The sequence below is a fragment of the Fukomys damarensis genome, unplaced genomic scaffold (assembly GCF_012274545.1).
Source record: "Fukomys damarensis isolate Sample0158 unplaced genomic scaffold, DMR_v1.0_HiC HiC_scaffold_11, whole genome shotgun sequence".
NCBI classification, from domain to species: Eukaryota; Metazoa; Chordata; class Mammalia; order Rodentia; family Bathyergidae; genus Fukomys; species Fukomys damarensis.
Window position 1 is genome coordinate 11,338,821 of NW_022900923.1, and position 20,031 is coordinate 11,358,851.

The 20,031-nt window shown below is 41.2% G+C and overlaps 1 protein-coding gene across 4 annotated transcripts in view; it reads left to right on the top strand.

The window, feature by feature from the left end:
- Window positions 1-18,647, top strand: part of Efcab2 (EF-hand calcium binding domain 2) — an 81,967-nt gene extending 63,320 nt beyond the window's left edge. The window contains exons 4-8 of one of the 4 annotated variants that reach the window (XR_004516623.1): window positions 12,102-12,181; window positions 12,973-13,015; window positions 13,634-13,700; window positions 14,567-14,790; window positions 18,074-18,147. Coding sequence is in view for 2 of the 4 variants with exons in the window: in XM_010642690.2 (XP_010640992.2) it covers window positions 12,102-12,181; window positions 12,973-13,015; window positions 13,634-13,700; window positions 18,074-18,189 (306 nt within the window). In the remaining 2 variants the exon portion in view is untranslated. Of the gene's footprint in view, window positions 1-12,101; window positions 12,182-12,972; window positions 13,016-13,633; window positions 13,701-14,566; window positions 16,074-18,073 lie in introns of those variants that run through there. The other 3 variants (XM_033762055.1, XM_010642690.2, XR_004516624.1) reach the window with 3 other exon arrangements.
- The last annotated feature ends 1,384 nt before the right edge of the window (window positions 18,648-20,031 follow it).

Sequence of the window (20,031 nt, forward strand, 5' to 3'; positions counted from 1 at the left end):
TCCTGAGACCTGCTCACCTCTGCTTGACTGGGCATCAGTGTGTACATCCAGGGTGCCGTGAAGCACCCTGAAGGTGATCCTCCTGGTCCCTGTGCTCTGGTGCTGCTGAGAGTGAACATTCATGCTGATTCTCTCTGCTCTGCAACTTTTTAGTTGAAATTTCATTTCTGGGAGGCTGGACAGTTTTTCATGATGATTTACCTTGCTGTGGATCTATTTTTATCTCTGTCAGGAACCTGATAGAACTTTTCAAACCAGAGACTTAGAGTCCTTTCTTGCAATTATTTTGTTGATGATTTCTAAAATTAACTACTCATTTTTTTGTTATCTCTTTTGGAGCTCATGTTCTTCTGAGCAATTTTAATTTTATTGCTTTCTCTGTTCTCTTTTCCATCTCTGTGTCTTTTTATTCTGCTCTTTGGAAGATTTCTTGATTTTCTCTTCCAATATTTTTTTGAATTTTTCCTTTTTGTTGTTGTAACTCACTTAGGAAAATCAACCGGTCAATCAACCAAACAACAGGACAAAGCAGTTTTACTCACTGTGGCTTTTAAGGTCTAATGAATCTGTGGTCATTTTCTTGCTAACTCTAGAATATACCAAACATAGTCATATTCAAAGACTTTGTTCTTGCTCTTACCCATACTCTGGGTTGTTCTTCCTCTAAGTTCCCACACTATTAGAGATTTCTGTGTTTGATTCGGGCCAGAGCAGGTCCTACTGTGGCAAGAAAGGGTGAAGGAAGTGTTATATCCTGAGTTTCTCTGTGTTTTACCTGTATCCTTGACATTATCTGCATATTTGTCTCTTGAATATAAACCCTTGGGACAAAAGGGTTTATCTGCTTTATACACCATTACATCCTTAACATCTAGAAGAAAACCTGACAGACTCTGGTGCAAGAATCAGCTATACTCTTTCTTATATGCCTTGTTATATTCTGTTTGTTACACTCACTCTCCCGTCCCTGGTACTGTATTCAGGTTTATACAATTTTTGATACTTTTTTCAAGAGTTGGTATCATAATAGCAGCCAGTGTGGAGATTCAGGCTTGCAGAACACTGCAGAGCTATTTGATGAAGAGATTTATAAAAGGTCTGCTTAAAATTCCCAAAAAAATCCCAATTAACATAAGTAAAAGGAAATTTAAAAGTATCATGCGGTAGTTAGTCTTCATCCAAACAAATCATGATTGAGCCTTTGCCATACGCCAGATACCAGGGATGCAGAGGCAAGAGAACCGAAAAAAGTCCTATCCTGCTTTGGCTCAAGATAATTCTGAACATTTGAACAACGGAAAATTTGAACATTCAAAATGTTCAGTCCATGCAAATATTTGACATTTATTTAGTCCCTGCTCACTGAGCTAGATGAGGAAACCTAATCAAAATGTTCGGCAGAGTTTTGTGTATATGTAGTAAATGGTTTTCTGTAAAGTTCTGGGTGCTGGGCAGCTGTAGGGTGTCATGATAGCCGCTCCCTAGCAACTCCTTGCAGCAGTGCAACGGCCCTGCGGACTCACTCCCTACACTTTCCTATGGTGAGTGGAAAACATCTCAGCATTCCACACACACCACAAGGCCCAGAATTCTCTGAATTCTGGATTCTCCCAAATCACAGTTTCTCCCTATTGTTAAGTGGTAACTTTTTCTCTTTGTGGAAACTTCAGAAATGGCCTTTAGTCAGTAAAATGAGACCTCTGCAATCTGCATCCTTGTGAAGTAAGGATTTCCGTCAAGTTGAACTGAACTACATTATTCTGGTTCTGGTACACTGTAAGGTCCCATGTGATTGTTCCCGCTTTCTCAGGGAATGGAAAGGGTGAGGTAATCATTTTCTTGTTAAAATAGCTGGTGATGGGAAATATTTTATTTTTATTTCGAACAAGACATTAAATGGTGTTAATGAGCAGCAGCAGGAAAACAGCCCAGGGAAATCGGTGCAAAGTGATTTTTCCCTCTTTTAAATGAATGAAGTATATTTTATTCCACATAAATAACCATGATAACAGATTAATACAGTTTTTATTGCAAAGTTTTATAATTATTAATTACAAAATATAGAAAAATTCTTTGCAATAATTTCATCACTTTAGTATCATCATTGTTAATACTTAATATACTTCAATATACTTTTCCTGTACTTGTGGTTTTCTTTTCCTTTTTTCTTTTTTGTGCTTGGAATTGAACCCAGGGAGCACTAAGCTACATCCCCAGAGCTTTTTATATTTTATTTTGAGACAGGGTCTTGCTAAATTGCCCAGGCTGGCCTCAAACTTGTGACCCTCCTGCCTCAGCCTCGTGAGTAGCTGGGATTACATGTGTGAGCTGCCATGCTTGACCTGTACATGTTTTAAATGTGAGTATAATTTTCTGGTACAATTCAATATGCATGATTCTGTACCTTACTTTTTTTTTTTCCTAATTGTATTACAGCCATCATGTTATTACAAAGTTTTCTTTATTTTATTTTTATTTTTATATTTGGAACTGGGGATTGAACTTGGGACCTTGTGCTTGCGAGGCAGGAGGCGGCACCACTGAGCTAAATTCCTGGTTCTTACAAAGTTTTCTTTATAAAAATTACATGCTGAGGGGCTGGGGATTTAGCTCAGTGGTTTCACCACCTTCCTTGCAAGCACGAGGTCCCAAGTTCGATCCCCTGTAACAACAACAACAAAAAATTACACACTGATTAAATTAGACAAGAAAAAAATAGAGGAATGAACTCTCTTGAATTCACCACTCAAACACAACCAGAATATTCACTTAATATTGCATGAAAATAATTTTTTCAGTTGTGTGTGTGTGTGTTTAGTACCGGGGATTGAACTCAGGACCTTGTGCTTGCGAGACAGGCATGGTGCACCGAGCTAAATCCTCAGCCCCCATAAAAATAATTTTTTTGTGGTTATCTAATCTTAAACCCAGTATTTTAAGAAGTAAATGTCATGCTCCACACAGAGGAATTTGATATTATGCTAAGTAAAATAAACTAGCCACAGAAACACAAATACTACAAGATTCAACTTATATGAGATCCCTAAAGTCATTGAATTCACAGAGAGTAGATGGTGGTTGCCAAGGACTGAAGGTAGAGGGAGAAAAGAGTTCCTGGTCAGTGAGTACAGGGGCGCAAACTTGCAAGGTGAAGAAGTCCTAGCAATCTGTTTCTCATCATTGCACATATAGTCAGCACTGCTTTACTGCACAACAAGTGGTTGAGAGTAAAAACCAACTTATTGTAATAATTACAAAGGGAACATAGACAGGAAATAAGGGAAAAGAAAAAATATGAGAAAATGAAAAAAAATGGAAATAGGGAAGGGAGGAGAGGGGGTGGAGGGAGGGCAGGGGTAAGGGGAAAAAATGACAACCAAGACCAGTCATGTAAAGGTGCAAGATCCCAATGATGAATGTAACTATACTGTATATTTAAAATGTACCAATAAACTTAATGAGAAAAAAAGTAATTCACAATTGCAATAAATTTATAGAGTATATGGGAAGTTAAAAGTAATTCAGAAATCCTTTATGTAGAAAAAATTAACGTTTACTTGAAAAGCCTAAAAGATAATATTTAGTTCAAACTCTCAGATGGGAACACTTGATATTAAGAATTAGGCAGACCTTCTCTGATAAATCTAAAATCCAGTGTAACCACAATCATAATTAAAGCTATTTGTGAAAAATTTTGATAAACTCATCCTAAAATATTTTAAATTTTTGAAAAAAGTTACAAGAATAGCCAATTTAACATTGTAAAAGAAAAATAAAGAGGGTATTTGTCCCCAAAATATTTTTTAAACATTCCAAAGTCATAATAATGAATATAGTACTGGAACAAGAAAGAGATCAAAGATAAATCTTTTTATATGACAATGCTGACACCTTAAATCTATTGAGAAGTATTAGCCTGTAGAGTAAATAATGTTGGTAAAAATCAACTCATTTATATCAATTCAAAATAAAGCTCTACTGCTAAATAGCAGTGTATGCAGTTGTGGATTTTAAACCAGAATGGCATACTGGAGATTGAATCCAGGACACTCACACTGAGCTGCATTTCCAGCCCATTTTTACTTTTTATTTTAGACAGGGTCTTGCTAAGTGGCCAAATTGTTCCAGCTGCGCTGGAATGTGTGATCCTCCTGCCTCAGCCTCCCAGATTACAAGCATGTCCCACTCCACCTGGTGGGATCACTTTGTGTTCAACACCATTAGTCTGTTTTTTAATACTGTGACACTACATGTGTTTCTGGTTGTCTTAGTCCCTTTCTTGTCTCTGAGACAATACTTGACACCCACAATTTAAAACAGGAGAGGTTTATTTTGGCTCACGGTTTTAGGGATGGAAGAGGGCATGCAGAGAAGAGCTGCTCACTGCTTAGCCCCGCCCCCACGCCCTGTCAGCTTCCACAGTTCAGAGGGAGGCACAGGGGAAAGGAAGCCAAAGGAGGGGCTGGGCCAGGCTTATGCCCTCCCACTAGGCTCCGTCTCTTAAAGGTCCCCCTGCTTGTCAGCAGCATGACACCGGGGACCAACATCCCAACACAGGAACCTCGGGGGATACACACAATCCATATCTAGACCACAACAACACTGTATCTGGAACTTTCTGTGGCAGCCCCTGCTCTCCTGTTTACCCGAAATCTCAGTCTCAACCCCCGATGAAGCTTCTCCTCCACTCTTACTGCAAGACAATTTTAAGTAATTGTTTGCAGTGTAAAAGAGGTTGAAGAGGCCGGGCGTGGTGGCACACGCCTGTAATTCCAGCACTCGGGAGGCTGAGGCAGGAGGTTCGCTGTGAGTTCGAGACCAGCCTGAGCTACATAGTGAGTTCCAGGTCAGTCTCACTATACAGTGAGACCCTGTTTAAAAAAAAAAGAGGTTGAAGAATACCACAGCAAGATGATTGGTCTGTCATTTGCAGCGTCTGTCAAACACCGGAGAGATTCCGCTGGGCTTGGAAGGGTTCTCACATGTGGAAGTGGAAGCTGACAGAGGTGAAATCCTCAGTATAACTGGAGCCTGGAGACCTAGCAGGCACCGCCCTCTCCACTTCCGGCTGTCATACTCCTGCCGGAAGTCCTGGCCATGTCCTTGTGTATCCTGGGTTGATTCTGGAATCTTGGTTCCAGAAAGAGATGATTCAATTTATTTTAATACTTTTAGTAACCGAAAAACATTTATAACAGAAGAATCATGTATCCTAATTTTGTTCAACAGCCTCTGGGATCTTTAGAGTAATTTTTCTAAAGGAAGTGACTTTAATTTTTTTTTCATTTATAGGCTGGGGATGTAGCTTAGTGGTAGAACACTTGCACAGCAAATGTAAAGCCCTGGGTTCGCTCCCTAGCATCATGAAAATGAATCGATTTTTAAAGGCTTTTAATTTTTTAAGATAACTTTTTATATATGCCAATTAATTTTTGTTATTTTATTCTATCAAGAAAATATTTTCTAAATTGTAATTATATTTTGGTTTTGAAGTATGACTTATGTCAGAATGTGTACCATATATTTTTTAGTACAGATAGTTAAAAAGCATCTGTACATATAACTTCTATGGTGATCTAAAACTAGCTGAAAATGTAAATGCTGTATGAATCATCTTAACTACTGATATTGGGTTTGTGTGTGTGTGTGTGTGTGTGTGTGTGTGTGAAGCCTGTAATAGTTCAATTTATTGATTCATTATGTCACTGGGGAGAGATGAATTTTCACTGTGTGTTTCATTGTCCCTGTTCAGTGAGTTTGGCATTAAAATAAATAATTCTGTAATGAGAAAAGAGATGACCTGAGGATTTCACTGTGGGGATGGGAGTCAAACACTCTGGGCTACGGTCCATCAAAACCCCCAAGTGACCTTGCAGCCCTCACAGAGGCCTTAACCTCCCTGTGCCCCTGTGTCCTCATGGGCAAAACAAATTAAGAACACGGGCTTCTACCAAAGTAGAGTGAGAAATGGTATTTGCCACATGCTTTGAGTCTTTGATAAATACTGATATTTTAAGAACTCTCCAGTTGCCACGTTTCTTAAGACATCTCCATGCTGGGCAGAGGACGCAGAGACCCGGGGAGACCTGGAGGCTGAAGGGGCAGCCTTCGACTGTGGGGGTCCACTGCGTGGCGGGGAAGCTCTGGGCTTTTGGGCACCTCGTCCTGTAACTCTCCAGAGGGTGGGAAGCCCAGGCGTGTCAGGGTCTTGGTCTCCCTGGCAGACATCTGCCAGGATGCTGCTGAGACAGGATCTTCCCACAGGGAGGCTAACCTTTACATTCACCGATGCCGCCCGGGTCACTCCTCAGCACGCTGGCCCTTCTCTTAGAAACAGACTAGATGGCGAACCTGTTGGCGATGAGAGCCCAAACTGCAACGCAGACCACTTATTTCTCCCAGAGTGCCGACACTGCAGATAAACCTGAATACTGAAGTTTGGCTCAGAAAATACAACTCACACACTTATATCTTTTGTCTTAAAAGAAAAATAACATATGTGCCATAGCTTTGCTTCCACTGGCCCAGACTGTAACTTCCTTGGCTTTGTTCATGTTTGCAGTAGCAGGAGGTATTAGCTTTTGGCTTCTAAAAGAGGCGTGTGGAGTTGGGTGGCTGCCTGTTAGCCTCCATCTCCCTTCAGTGCGAAGAAGCTGGCGGGGAAACACAGAGGTGGAGTCATCACTACCAGCCCACTGACCCTGTCCTCTAGGGATTAAATATGGCTGGCAGTTTAATGCAGTGTGTATGTTATTACCACATTCCACATGGCATTTTCTGGATAGGAGCCTGTTTTTTGTTTGTTTGTTTTGTTTTTTGTTTTGAGACAAGGTCTCACCATGTAGCCCAGGCTGGGCTTGAACTCAAGGCGATCCTGCTGCCTTAGCCTCTGGACCGCTGGGATTACAGATGTGCACCATTAAGCTCAGCTGGAGGCCAAACTTACAAACAGTTAAATCTCCCCCATGGGTGGGTGAGGATGTGCCTCACATTTCAGCAGCACGGCTACTCCAGGGTTCACAAGGCACCATCCTGTCCTAGCTCATGTCACTGTCACAACCACCTCGATAGTATGACTGTATTCTGTATCAGAAGTGAGACGCAGAAGCTGGATGAGTTTTTCTAAGAATATTTTTAACTTTCCTTATTCTTGGTCAAAAAATGGTGAATATATTATGAGATAGCCCCCCCATGGGTCCCAGGGGTTCACACTGTACCACGGCAATACAAGTCAGCATCTCTATTTCTATAAGAAAGGCAATGTCTGTTTTTTAAAGACCCTAACCAATACAGCAAGAAGTTAGGAGGCTATTTTATCCCCTGATACGACAGAGTTGTGAGAAATGGTAATGAATTCACGGTCTTTTCAAAGACATCTGCTATAATTTAGTGAATCTAAATTAATTGAGTTTTCTCCTGGAGAAAGTAGGTCTGAACTGCACTACTTTCTTCCCCCCATATGGACTGCAAAACAGCAGTTCAGAATTTTGAATATGTACCTCGCTAATCTGCAGTTGAGAGGTTTAGGGTTTCTGTCCGTAGCGACTCGCAGTCCTTGCTAGAGCTGCTGCAACCTTGTACCACAAACTGAGTGGCTTAAACAGCAGCAGTTTATTGTCCCACAGGTCTGAAGACGTGAAGACGTGAAGTCGAGAGCAAGGTGTCAGCAGGGTTTGGTTCCTTCTGAAATCCACAAGGAAGGGTTTGTCCAGCCCTCGCTCCTTGGTTGCACAGGGCTGCCTTTGAATTCACCTGGTGTCTTCCCGCATGTGCATCTGTGACAAAATTGCCCCTTGTAAGGACAGCCATCAAAGGGAGTCAGGGCCTGCGCTGATGACTTTATTTTAATTTGACTTTCTCTTCAAATAAAGTCACACTCTTGGTGTTGGGGATTAGGACTTCAGTATTTAAGGGGGGGGTGCATCACAAGCCATCATACAATAAATACACATATTCACACACTATAGATAACGGTTTAGTAATTGATAGATTTTGTTAAATCCTAAAGACATTTTAGTTCATGGCCTTGCATAACATTTCTAGAAAGCATTATTGTTGTACCAGCTTACTGATGGCCTCACAAAGTTAACTAGCTTATCTCATTCCAGAAATAATAGAACCATGTCCTGTCCCCCCCTCTTTCCACCCATGTTTCCCGATTCCCAGAAATATTTTAACCTGTTATTTTTTTCCTTTTATAATAGAGGAATATACCATGTTTCAAGTGACTTTTAGAAAAACGAATGAAATCCAAATTTAGTTTAGTGAGTGATAATATATTAACCTGGGTTCGTTAGTTGCAACAACTGTGCCACAGTGATGTGAGAATTAACAGCAGAGGAATCACATCACACATCGCATTATAAAGCATTGGCCACCAAAGCACTGTGGTACTGGCAGAGAAACAGGTACTCAGACCACCGGAGAGGACCGAAAGCCTGGGAATGAACCCCTGTACCTTTGGCAACTCCTCTTCAGCAAGGGCAGTGAGAACACACACGTGGACGGGGAAGCCCTTCAGTAATGGTGTGAGGAAGGCTGATGTCCACGTGGAGAAGAATCAAGTGGACGCGTCTCACAACATAGAATCAACTCCACGTGAGTCAGACCTGGAAACCTAGGACCTAAAACCACAGCACTAGAGGAAAACATGGGACAGGCTCCTTGACATTGGTCTTGGCAGTGATTTTTTGGATACAACGCCAAAAGCACAGACAACAAAAGCCAAAATAATTACGTGGGCCTAACTACATCAAAGTAAAAGGCTTCTGCCTAGCAAAAGAACTACAACCAACAGAGTGGGGGAAAGTATTTGCATATATACTGTAATGGATTAATAGCGAAGATATGTAAGGAACTCCTATGACTCGGTAGGAGACAGCTGATCACCAAACTACACTGGGATATCACCACAAGCCTTTTAGTGTGGCCATTGTTAAAAAGCTAAAATATATCAAGAGTCGGTGAGGATATGGAGGAAAAGAACCCTTATACACCGGTGATGGGAATTGGTATAGCTGTTACGGAAAACTGTACGGTGGTACCTGATAAAACCAAAAATAGAACTAGCATATATCCAGCCATCCCACTTCTAGGTGGGTACTCAAAGGAAATGAAATCAGAATCTAGGAGGATTATCTGCATCATATGTTCATTACAGTATTATTCACAGTAGCAACATTTGGATATAAATTGTGAATGAATGAGTGGATAAAGAAAATGTATCCATATACAGCGGAATATTATTCAGCCTCAAGAGAGAAGGAAATCATGCTATTTGTGACAACATGGATAAACCTGGAGGATATGCTAAGTAAGATACCCAGAGAAAAATAGATAAATACTGCATGATCTCCTTATGTGTAGGAATTTAAAAAAAAGAAAAAAGGTCAAACTTAAAACAGTGGAAGGACACTTATCAGGGGAAATGGGGAGCTGATGGCCAAAGGGTACAAACTCGAGTTACAGAAGGTGAACAATTTCTGGAGACTTCCTGTACAGTATGACGTCTGTAGTTAATAATAATGCACAGTATACCTGAAATCTACTGAGAGATCTTAAACGTTCTTATCACATACAAGGCAGTAATCACTTAGGTGATGGATATGGTTACTAACTTGATTGTGGCAATCACATCACTATAAATGTGTAGCAAAACATCACACATACTATAAATATATACAATTTTTAGTTGTCAATCTTATCTCACTAAAGCTTGAAAAAAATTGAAAACAATGGGGGAGCTGGCTGGGGTATGCGCAAGAATTTTTTGTATTTGCAACTTTTCTGTAAAGTAGAGCTACTCTAAAGTAAAAAGTGAAAGCTTTTTATACTATAAAGTAGTGTCTGTCATACGTAGACATCCCATGGATACTGTGGTTAGAATAGTTATGCAGTGAAATCGTAGTTAAACGCCCCTGCTCACCTCTCTACATTACAGAGGACGGATTAGGGCCGGGGATTTAGCTCAGCGTTTTGGCGGCCTGCCTTGCAAGCGCAAGGACCTGAGTTTGATCTCTGGTATCGAAACAAGAAACAAAAAAAACAGAGGACAGATTAGATACGGCCTCTAGGGGACAGTGTTGTGTCATAGAAAGATTTTACAGTTTCTGCCAAGTAGATGGATTTAGCAATTTTCTTCCTTTTAACCACAGGACCTGTGTTTATATTCATTTTCCCTCTTTTTACAAAAAACTAAGAAAAATGTATGCCTCTTCTGATGTACTAATTGGAAGTCTTCTCTTGACCTATGACATTAATTTTGGCTGCAGAAAGGTCTGCGAAGCAGAACGGCCTGCAGTTTCAGCAGTGCCCCCACCCCCACCCCCAGGTCGCACTGTGAGGTACAGGCCAGAAGTCATCTGGAGTTCTCATGGCGCTGAACTCTAAAAGCAGGCTGCAGACTGAAGAAGCTGCTTATGAGATTAAGGAGGGCTGTGACTCTGTCAAGGCTGAGAACATCTGCTCTGCAGAGTTTTGTTAGCAGTCAGGGAAAGGGAAGGAAGCCATTGCCCTGGCTTCTGGAGCAGATACCTGGATAGAAACTCAGAGTTCTAAGATGACTGCTCTGTGAGTAATCTCATGAGGTGACGCCGTGTGTGTGAGACCCCGAAGGCTGCGAATCTGGAGTGCTACCTCAGCGCCATATGAACACTAATTTGCAAAAGGCTCACCTTGGACCCAGAGGCAGCTGAAGACAGTTGTTTGTGGATGGATGGACTCAGACGTTTGGAAACATTCTGTCATTAGAGACATGAGATGTTTGCTGGGGATTTAGCTCAGCGGATCCGCTGCCTGCCTTGCAAGCGCAAGGACCTGAGTTCGATTCATGATAGTGGGGCCTTAGGGCTTCATTTACTCTAGTGATGAATCTAATAAACACATTAAACAAGTTACCTGGGTGACAGTGAGTTGCACTTAGCAGCAACTATAGTTTCTTATTTTTTGCTCAAATAATACTTATGTTCAAAGCTCATCTGTTGAAATGGGATCTATGAGCCTTTTAATAGGATTTTTTAAAGGAGTGGAAAATTTATAAGTCCCCATAAATAGCCTGGCATGAAAGTTCAGGTCAGTAGGGCTTCACATAGCCACTCCATCGAAACTGAACCCATGGGCAGAGATCTGCTTCATTCTCGTCCAAAGGGGTTGAGTTCTAAAAATTCTCTGTCTCAGAGATAGTGTTCTCTTCATTTAGTGGTGGCGTAGCAAAATTCCATTAATCGTGTAGGTACTTACAAATGCTGCAATGATTCGAGATGTCGTTTGGTCCTTGAAATAATGCCTGGCCGCTGACCAAAGTAACATTGCCTCCCAGTCGAGCCAGTCAGAAGCTGGGGATTTGTCCTCCACGCCTCTTTCCTTCTCCTTATCCATAATGGGCGCCAGACAAGCATATCAGTTTTACTCTATAAACATTTCTTGGAACAATCCACTTCTCTCTCCACGGCCCCCACTCCAGTCCGAGCCCTCATGGTATCTGTGTAGAGCACTGAAAAAGCCCCTTCACCCTGAACCAGTGTGATCTTTCAAAATACACATCCCTGGAACCCTCAGGGACTTCCCATTGTTCTTAAGGTAGCAACCAAAGTCACTTTCATCGATGAGGCCTTGAAGGTCTGCTCCCTGTCTCGGTCCAGCTTCCTCCTGAAACGTCCTCCCTGCCGCTCTCTGCTGCAGCCTCACGGCCTGCCCTGTGTCACCAGGTTCCCTGTGCATGCAGTTTCCTCTACTGGGGAGTCTTCCCTGCTGGCTCCGTCCCGTCTCCATCCTCTGTTCATCCTTGATGAATCAGCTCAAGTGTTATTTCATCATGAATGACTTCCCTGCCCTCCTGGTCTAGGAAAGTTTCCTTTATTATATGTTTCTGAAGAACCGTGATCATTTACTTCATTTTGCTGCACGCATTTATAATTAGACACATGGCCTTTTGGTGTTTTGATTGATGTATGCCTCCCCTGGAGGGATACAAATCCTGTGAGCAGGGATCACGCCCGAGTGTCCTCATTATAAAACCATGTGGCACGTACTTTTACAAGGTAGTTGCTCAATACAGAGATGTATTAAGTAAGTAAATGGCTGTTTCTTTATCAAATGTTTAGGTAGAGGAAGAAGAACCCACTGGATACATCAGATACGAAAAATTTCTTCCAGTGATGACCAAAGTACTTCTGGAAGGAAGGTAAATCGTAAATGCAATTTTAGTCAAGGTAATGAAAGGATTATATTACTTTTAAACACTTAGCTTTTTCATTCTGTATTTTACTCAAAATATCTTAGATTGCCTTCTTTCTAATCTTTTAGAGTACTTGTGAATTGTCAGTTGCTATCTGCTTAGAAAATCAACCGTGTTACTATTACTCCAAGCAAAACATAATCAAAGGGCAAGGAAGCTACAAAAATATTAAATCAACAATATCCTAATCATCTACTATTTTGAGTGCTCAATTATAAATAAGAATCCCAGTTATTTTTCTGGTAAAGTATAGCATTAGCTTACCAAAGTTGTAGATTTGTAGAGGTTTTGTTTCTAAACAAATTGATTTCCAAGATGAGAAAAAGCTAGATAACACTAAAATAAATAGATAACACTAAATACATAGATAACACTAACATGCTAGTGACTTCGAACTACGTATTTCCATGGAGGTAAGGTACAATTGACTTTTATATCTAGAAAGCCAAAAAGATTTCAGTGATTGAAGCATCATTATTCTAGTATATTAGTAACTTTATTTATTTATTTATTCAGTCCCGGGGATCGAACTCAGGACCTTGTACTTTCAAGGCAGTCACTTTAATTTTTGTTTTTTTTTTTTGGTACCGGGGATTGAACTCAGGTCCTTGTGCTTGCAAGGCAGGCCACCGAACCGCTGAGCTAAATTCCCGGCCAGTCACTTTAATTTTTAATGTGTTTCTTTATACTGTAGAGGCTGACCTACTCTGACACTAACTCTTTTGTGGTGTAATTAGGTACAGACCAGTTCCAGATGATGTCCTTCTTCAGGCTTTTGAGGTGTGTATGCTCCGGGTTATTCATAGAGACAGGGGTAACCAAAATATTCGGTGAATGCTTACATTAGAAAAAGTATTACAGCAAAAGACACATTCCCATTAATCTTCCTAAAATCCTCCCACTCACTTAGAACACATTTATGCTAATGTTCTTGCCACTTTCTGAAGCGGTTCTGGGAGTCTCATTTCGTGAGGACTTTATGAGATGTGATAAAACTTTTTTTGCTGAGTGCCATCCTGTGGAGAGGCAGGCTCATGAAAACATTGCACTGTGTTCTTCGTCCATCTTACTCACTCGGTCTGGGACCATGCAACTTCTGGCTCCTCCCCAAAGTCAACATGACCATGAAAGGTAAACGATTTGCATTGATTCGGTACATTGAGGCAGCCAAGAAAGGAACTCGGGAAAGAGGACTTCCAGAACTGCTTTAGAAAGTGGCAGGTGTGGCACCACTTTGAAGCGAGGGGAGGACTCTGGAGAAGATTAATGGCGATCTCTCTCACTGTGATAACATTTTAAATTTAAATACTGTATTTTAAAATCATAACTTGTATAAAAATTTTATTATGTAAAATTTATTTACCGAATAAAATATGCACTATGTGCCTTTCCCCCTAGACTTTAGATTCAGCTAAACGTGGATTTCTTACAAAGGAAGAATTGATCAAATATATGACCGAAGAAGGTAAGAGTACTTTATTACTCATAACAGCAACCGAGGTAATGGATTCAGAGCTTTTAACAACAATTTTTTAAGGTTATAGGGAATTCTTTAAAAATCAACCATTCTGATTAAACGAGTCACTTACTATTCCTGTCATTTTGGTTTGGGAGTGGTTTTGGTTGGAGGTAAAGAGGACAAAGGGTAAGAGAATGGAGATAGATTATTGCCTCATAGGTTTTTGTACGACAGAAGTTTAATGATTACTTCTATAAGTTGCAGTCACTTGCCAGGAGTGGTAGCATAAGCCTGTAATCGAAGCTCTCTGGGAGGCTAACGCAGAATTGCAAATTTCAAGCCTAGCCTGGTTAACTTAGGAACTTAGGCCATGTCTGAAAATAAAAATTTAAAAAAAAGTCTGGGAATGTAGCTCGGTGTGAAAGCCCTGGGTTCAATCCCCAGTACCACCCACACAAAAGCAGTCACTTCATTCTTGTAGAATATTTCCAGAATGAAAGGTGAGTCACCTAGAAAACATGAGCTATAAATCAATGCCTTTATTAGATTGAAGATTTGAATTGGAGCATAAACAAAATTTCTTGCAAAAGAGTTTGGTAAAGTTATGGATAATACTCGACTGAATATGAATTCACATAAAAATTTCATATTTTATGCTCATGGAGACGTTTATATTTGCTTTGAATGTAAACTAACACATACACATATATGTTAATATAATTTCCACCAGCCAGCATGTAAATCTGTTTCTCCTGAATGTCAGCACCTGAGGGACAGTCTCTTGAAACCATTCTTGTATTGGCCTCCTCCGCTACTCCTGTACGAAGTTAAGGGTTCTGTCTCCTTGTTTTGTTTTGTTTTGTTGGTACCAGGGATTGAACTCGGGTCCTCATGCTTGTGAGGCAGGCGGCGGCACCACTGAGCTAAGTCCCCAGCCCACAGGGTTCGGTCTCCTTGGGTTCAGAAGTTCACTGCTACAGAGACTGAGTCACTAATCGTTTGAGGCAGGATCAGAAGTACGAGTAATTCTGAGGGGGAAGACCAAGACGTCCACAGGCACAACTGGTTTGACCGTTTTCACTTGATCCACCATTAGGTAAGAGAACAGGAAACAGGGCTGAGAATGACATGGGAGTCGTGGCAGCCACCCAGGAACCCTAGGACATTGTTAAAATCATCTCAGGGATTAACTGTGGTGGGAATGTTATGCCTTTCAAAGCGTTCACCTTTTAATCATAAAGACTAAAGAAAGTAATTATATCAGGCAACATAAATTTAGTCAAAATGGCCCAAACAGTTCAAGTTAATGAATATCACATGCTTACTGTATGTAGCTCTTAGTGAGCACAGCGGAGGGGCAGTGATACTGAAATCTCCTCTCCCAAGGGTGTTACAATCTTACTGAGAAAACAAAGCTAATTTATTCAATAAATCACAGTATAGGAGAGTAGAAAAGTAAATATGAGAAGATCATTGCAGGGCGGAGCAGCTTGGAAATCTTAGTTTTGGAAGACCAACAAGAAATAGGTTGTGGAGAAACTCAACAAGGTAGAATTTACTTGAGTGAATCGTCGAGGGCAGGGTAACATCTTAGGCATTCCAGTTCCCTCACACATAGTAGGTCTCACAAATGATTGCAGCACATTAGCTATGCATGAAGAATGAAGGAATGAATGAATGAAGAACGTATGAGTAGTGGAAGGAAGTGTGGGTAACGTGGGCTGGGAGAGGGAAACACAGATGGGTAAAACAGCGAGGACAAAGTGGGAGGTGGGGATGCACATGGCCCTGCGGGTGTGGTCGGCCAGAGTAGGAAATTAACTGAGATAGACTTCCTGGGACTAAGGTGTGGGGGCCTGGCTCATCCTGTGGGCAGTGGAGTATTACAGGGCTTTAGGAGGTGAGTCACGCGGTGAGGGTGATCGAGGGAAAGTTAGTCTGGTGCCTGTAGCTTTGTTAGGTGGAAAGAGGTTGGGCCAGGGAGACCAGTTGGAAGGCTGGCTCAGCATTCTGAAGGTTGCCCTAACGAGGGCCTGGCCTGGCAGTGGGAACGGATTCTCTGCAGCAGGATCCCTGGGTCATGATGAACTACAGAGGGCAGGGGACAATGCAGGGAGCAGAGTGAAAAATAACAGCAAGGCTTTGACCTGGATGGGGGTGTCACGGTAATGCCAGTGGCTGAAACAGGGAACCGAGAGGAGACAGTGCTGCTTACAGAGACAAAGCACAGTGTCACGGTGTGGTGTACTTGGAGGTGCCATGTGATTCAGAAAGTTCCAAAAGGTAAATTTGCAGAATCAGTTGTACTTAAGGGTCAACTATTGGTTGTTTCAGCAGACTGAGCATAGAAAAATTGATTTCAAATACGTGACTTTGGTTTATTCAACAAATATTACTCAGTACATTTCACCTATGATCTAATGTTGGATGGTGATATATAAATGTAAGGTATTATACAAAGGTAAGGTGTTATTATTATTAAATATAAAAGATCTGCCATCTAACTGTAATAGCAGTTGGCTACCCTAGTAAAATATCTGCTTAGTTGATGGTTTGAGATTCTCAAAATTCTAAATTGTTTTTGAGTACTTCTGTGCTTTATAACAAAGATCAAAGTTACTTGTACATTTTCTGAAATACCCATACAGCATCAAATATATTAATATAAGTTTGAGAATATGTGTTCTAAACACCTACGTCCTATGATAAATGAAAGTCATAATGAATCCAGTTCCTACACGATGAAATCTGCATGTGTCCAGGAATTTGTATTGCATCAGTATTTAGCAGTAGGAAAAAGTTCAAAAACTATTTTCTAAATACATACTTCTATGTTGCTGCCATTCTAAGTGATAGTCAAATAATTAAACATTTAATCTTTTTAGCAATCCTCTGGGTAGAAAGTATTATCATCCCCATTTATAGATGGCGCAACTGAGGCACCAAGCAGTTAAGCAAGTTGGCCACAATCTGAAAGCTAGCTGGAGAGAGCCAGCATTTGAACCCAGGCACTCTGCAATCAAACACTGTGACTCTTTCTCTGTGCCAGGAAGCAGTGTGTATCCTGTCTTTCACCATGAGTGGGACCTTACTCTAAGCTGCAGAGTGTAGCTGTTCAGCTGGCGGATCATGAGCTGGACTCCTGGCCTTCAGAACCCAGCACCTCCCACCACTGTCTGGGTCCAGCTGCCTGGCTTCTTTGGGTGCATCAGTGACACCCAAGGACTTACCTCTCAGTTGTGGTTGGGAGATTGATGAACTTAGTTAATATATGTGAAGTACTTAGGTCAGTGCCCAGCACACAGTATTGCTCAGTAAATGTTGGTTACTTAATACCATTTCAAGGATTTACATCAAAGTTCATTTGGTATTTAATCATTAGGTTTAAGGATGATTCAGAGTTGTAATTTTTAGCACTTTAGCCATTCGTCCTTTTATTAGGATGTAGGCATGATTTCCAAAGAACCTGCACCAGCTTTCTCATGTTCCATGGTATTACCTTCACTGTCATCACAACCCCTATTTGAATAACTTCAGTGTTTATAAGCGAATTCCAACCTAGGAAGCACTGTTTATAGTGGTCAGTGACTTAGGCTCAGGTAAGCAGGCCTCAGACCTTGGTAACTCAGGTACTTGGGTCACAATCTTTCCCTATAGAGCCAAACTGGTGATTTAGATGTTCTGTGTTTTCATTTAATGTTAGGACAGTTTTGTCTTAAATCATCTTCAAACTTTTCCTCTTGGTGAAACCCATTTCCAAGATGGCTCTCAGCTGTTATCTGAATCCAAATAAATCCCACAGATTTTCTACCCAGCTTTTGGTTTCATCTGATATGAACCCTCGACCAAACTCTCACGAGGAGGAATTTTGAAATGGTCAGTGAGCTACGTCCTTCCCTGGGGTCAGATGGCATCCCTGGCCCAGCCAGATGGGGTAGGAAATATTCCTAGATGGAGCACTTACAATTCAGGCCTCAGCAATCTGCTCGTCAGTAATTTTGCAGAGCAAACATTTAGTCACCTGTGCGTACTCTTGCCACGCACGCCGGTCAGCATCCCTCTGAGACGGAGGCTTCAGGTGAACCCTTTTGCAACTTTCGTCGATTTAACTTCAACACGCAAACACCTTTGTCCGTGGTGTCGTTGCGGCTGCTGCTGTTGTGACGAGGTGATGGGTTCCACGGGTTGCTTGGTCCACAGTGGGGAAGAGGACGGTGAGTCTGCAGCCTGAGAAAGGTCCAGCCGTGTGCTTGCAGGTGCCCCTCGGGAACAAACAGTGGCGCTGTGCGCACACGGGGCCCGTGGCGGTTACGCTGCTTCCTGGGAAGAGGAAGAAGTCGGCCTGTTGTAGATGATGGACTGTCCTCTGTCTCTCCCAGGTGAGCCTTTTTCTCGAGAGGAAATGGAGGAAATGCTGTCAGCTGCGATTGATCCAGAATCAAATTTAATTCAGTACAAGGATTACATCGCAACAATGGTGATAGATGACAATTAAAATTCGAAAGACTTAAAGGAGAACATGAAAAGCTGGTTGTCCTTGTTAATTCCCATTTTATCTTGTAATTCCTATATCTAATTAAAATATCTATCACAGATATTTAATGTCTTGTGACATAGCTGTTTCGGGATAATTTCTCTCTGCTCTCTCTTCCTTTCTCCCCCCGCCCCGCTTTCTTTCTTTCTTTCTTTCTTTCTACAGGTTCTTGCTTTGTAGTCCTGCTCAGCCTTGAACTTTCTACATAGCCCAGGTTGGCCTCACAAGAACACACCATCACCCTTGGCAAGACATTTTGTTTTCTAAAGACAATCATAACAGTTAAAAACAAAAGTTTATTTGGTATATTCAGTCTTACGGAAATATAAGTTGCTAATTATTTTAAATCTAATCAAAACATTTTTACATTAAAATGGATTGTTTATTTTCTACAGTAAAGCCCATGTTACCTTCGAATTAAAAAAAAAAAAAAAAAAAAAAAAAAAAAAAAAAACGAAACAAAACAGCCGGGCTGTTTGGTGGTGCATGCCTATAATCCTAGCACTCTGGAGGCCGAGTCAGGAGGATCACTGTGAGTTCAAGAACAGCCTGGGCTACATAGTGAGTTCCAGGGCAGTCTCAACTACAGAGGGAGACCCTCTCTCAAAAAGAAAAAAAAATACTTGTAACGACCTAAAGTTTGGCATAGAAAGATCTTTGGGAGAGACAGAATGATCACAAATTGAAAATGAGAAGCAATAAGATGAAGGCTCTTTTTTAGAAAAATAAATACTTCAGTACCTGAATGTGGAAGGAGAGTTTGAAATAACTATTAATAATTCTGAGCCAATTATATATCTCATTGGATATTATAACAGTGTAAAAATTGTATTTGCTTTTCTTGCATGTTACTATTTATGAAATGGCTAAAGGAGTTTAATTGATTCTCGGGGAAAGACTGAATGAAAAAAAATTTTATTAGTGCATGTTTATAGTCCAGAGTGTTTATACTCTCTTTGGAGAAGTGGTACATGTACTATTGATAATGTAAGGTTGTGATAGTTTCTCTCTTGGTCTTTAGATTCTCACCTCATCAAAATAATCTGTGTGGGAAAACTGTCCTGAATATTGAGTGTCAGCTTTTTTGTAACCATAACAAAATACCTGAGGTGGACTAGCATTGTAAGAAAGGGTTATGGTGCTCACAGTTCTAGACATTTCAAGGTCTAAATAGCACTGTGCAAGCTCAGTGAGGGCCTCCAGGAGCGGAGGGCAGGGCAGGGTGTGTGGGGCAGGCAGTTGAGGCCACCAGGGGAGGGCTGGTGGGCGGGGCCAGGCTGCTCCTTTACAACAGCCCTCTCCCAAGGGCTTCTCCCAGGAGTACTTCTGGTGACCTGAGGATCCTCCAGGGCCCATCTCCTGAAGGTTCTTCCCCCACACCCCCCTTGTAGTGCCACGCTGAGGACCAGGTCTTTAGTACATGACTTTGGGGGTGGGTGCACCATTGAACCTAATCCAAACCATTGCACAAAGTAAGGATATTGAGAAATTCTGTGATGTTCAGGAGGTGTAGTCGGCTGTTGAAAGAAAAGAATAAGTTACCTGGCACAAAGGATCATAATGGAAAAATACACAGGTACTTACAAGCAAAGAGGAAAACCAGGTAAAGGAAAATGAGTGACCCTGCATATATATGTTTTCATATGGCTCACAAGAGTGTCTCCTAAAGGCCTATGTGTTAGTCTTTTCTTTTCTTTCTTCCTTCCTTCCTTTCTTTTTTTGGTACTGGGGATTGAACTTCTTGGAAGTTTAAAAATAACCACAGGGACGATAGTAATAGAAAACATTTCTTTCCTTAGTAGT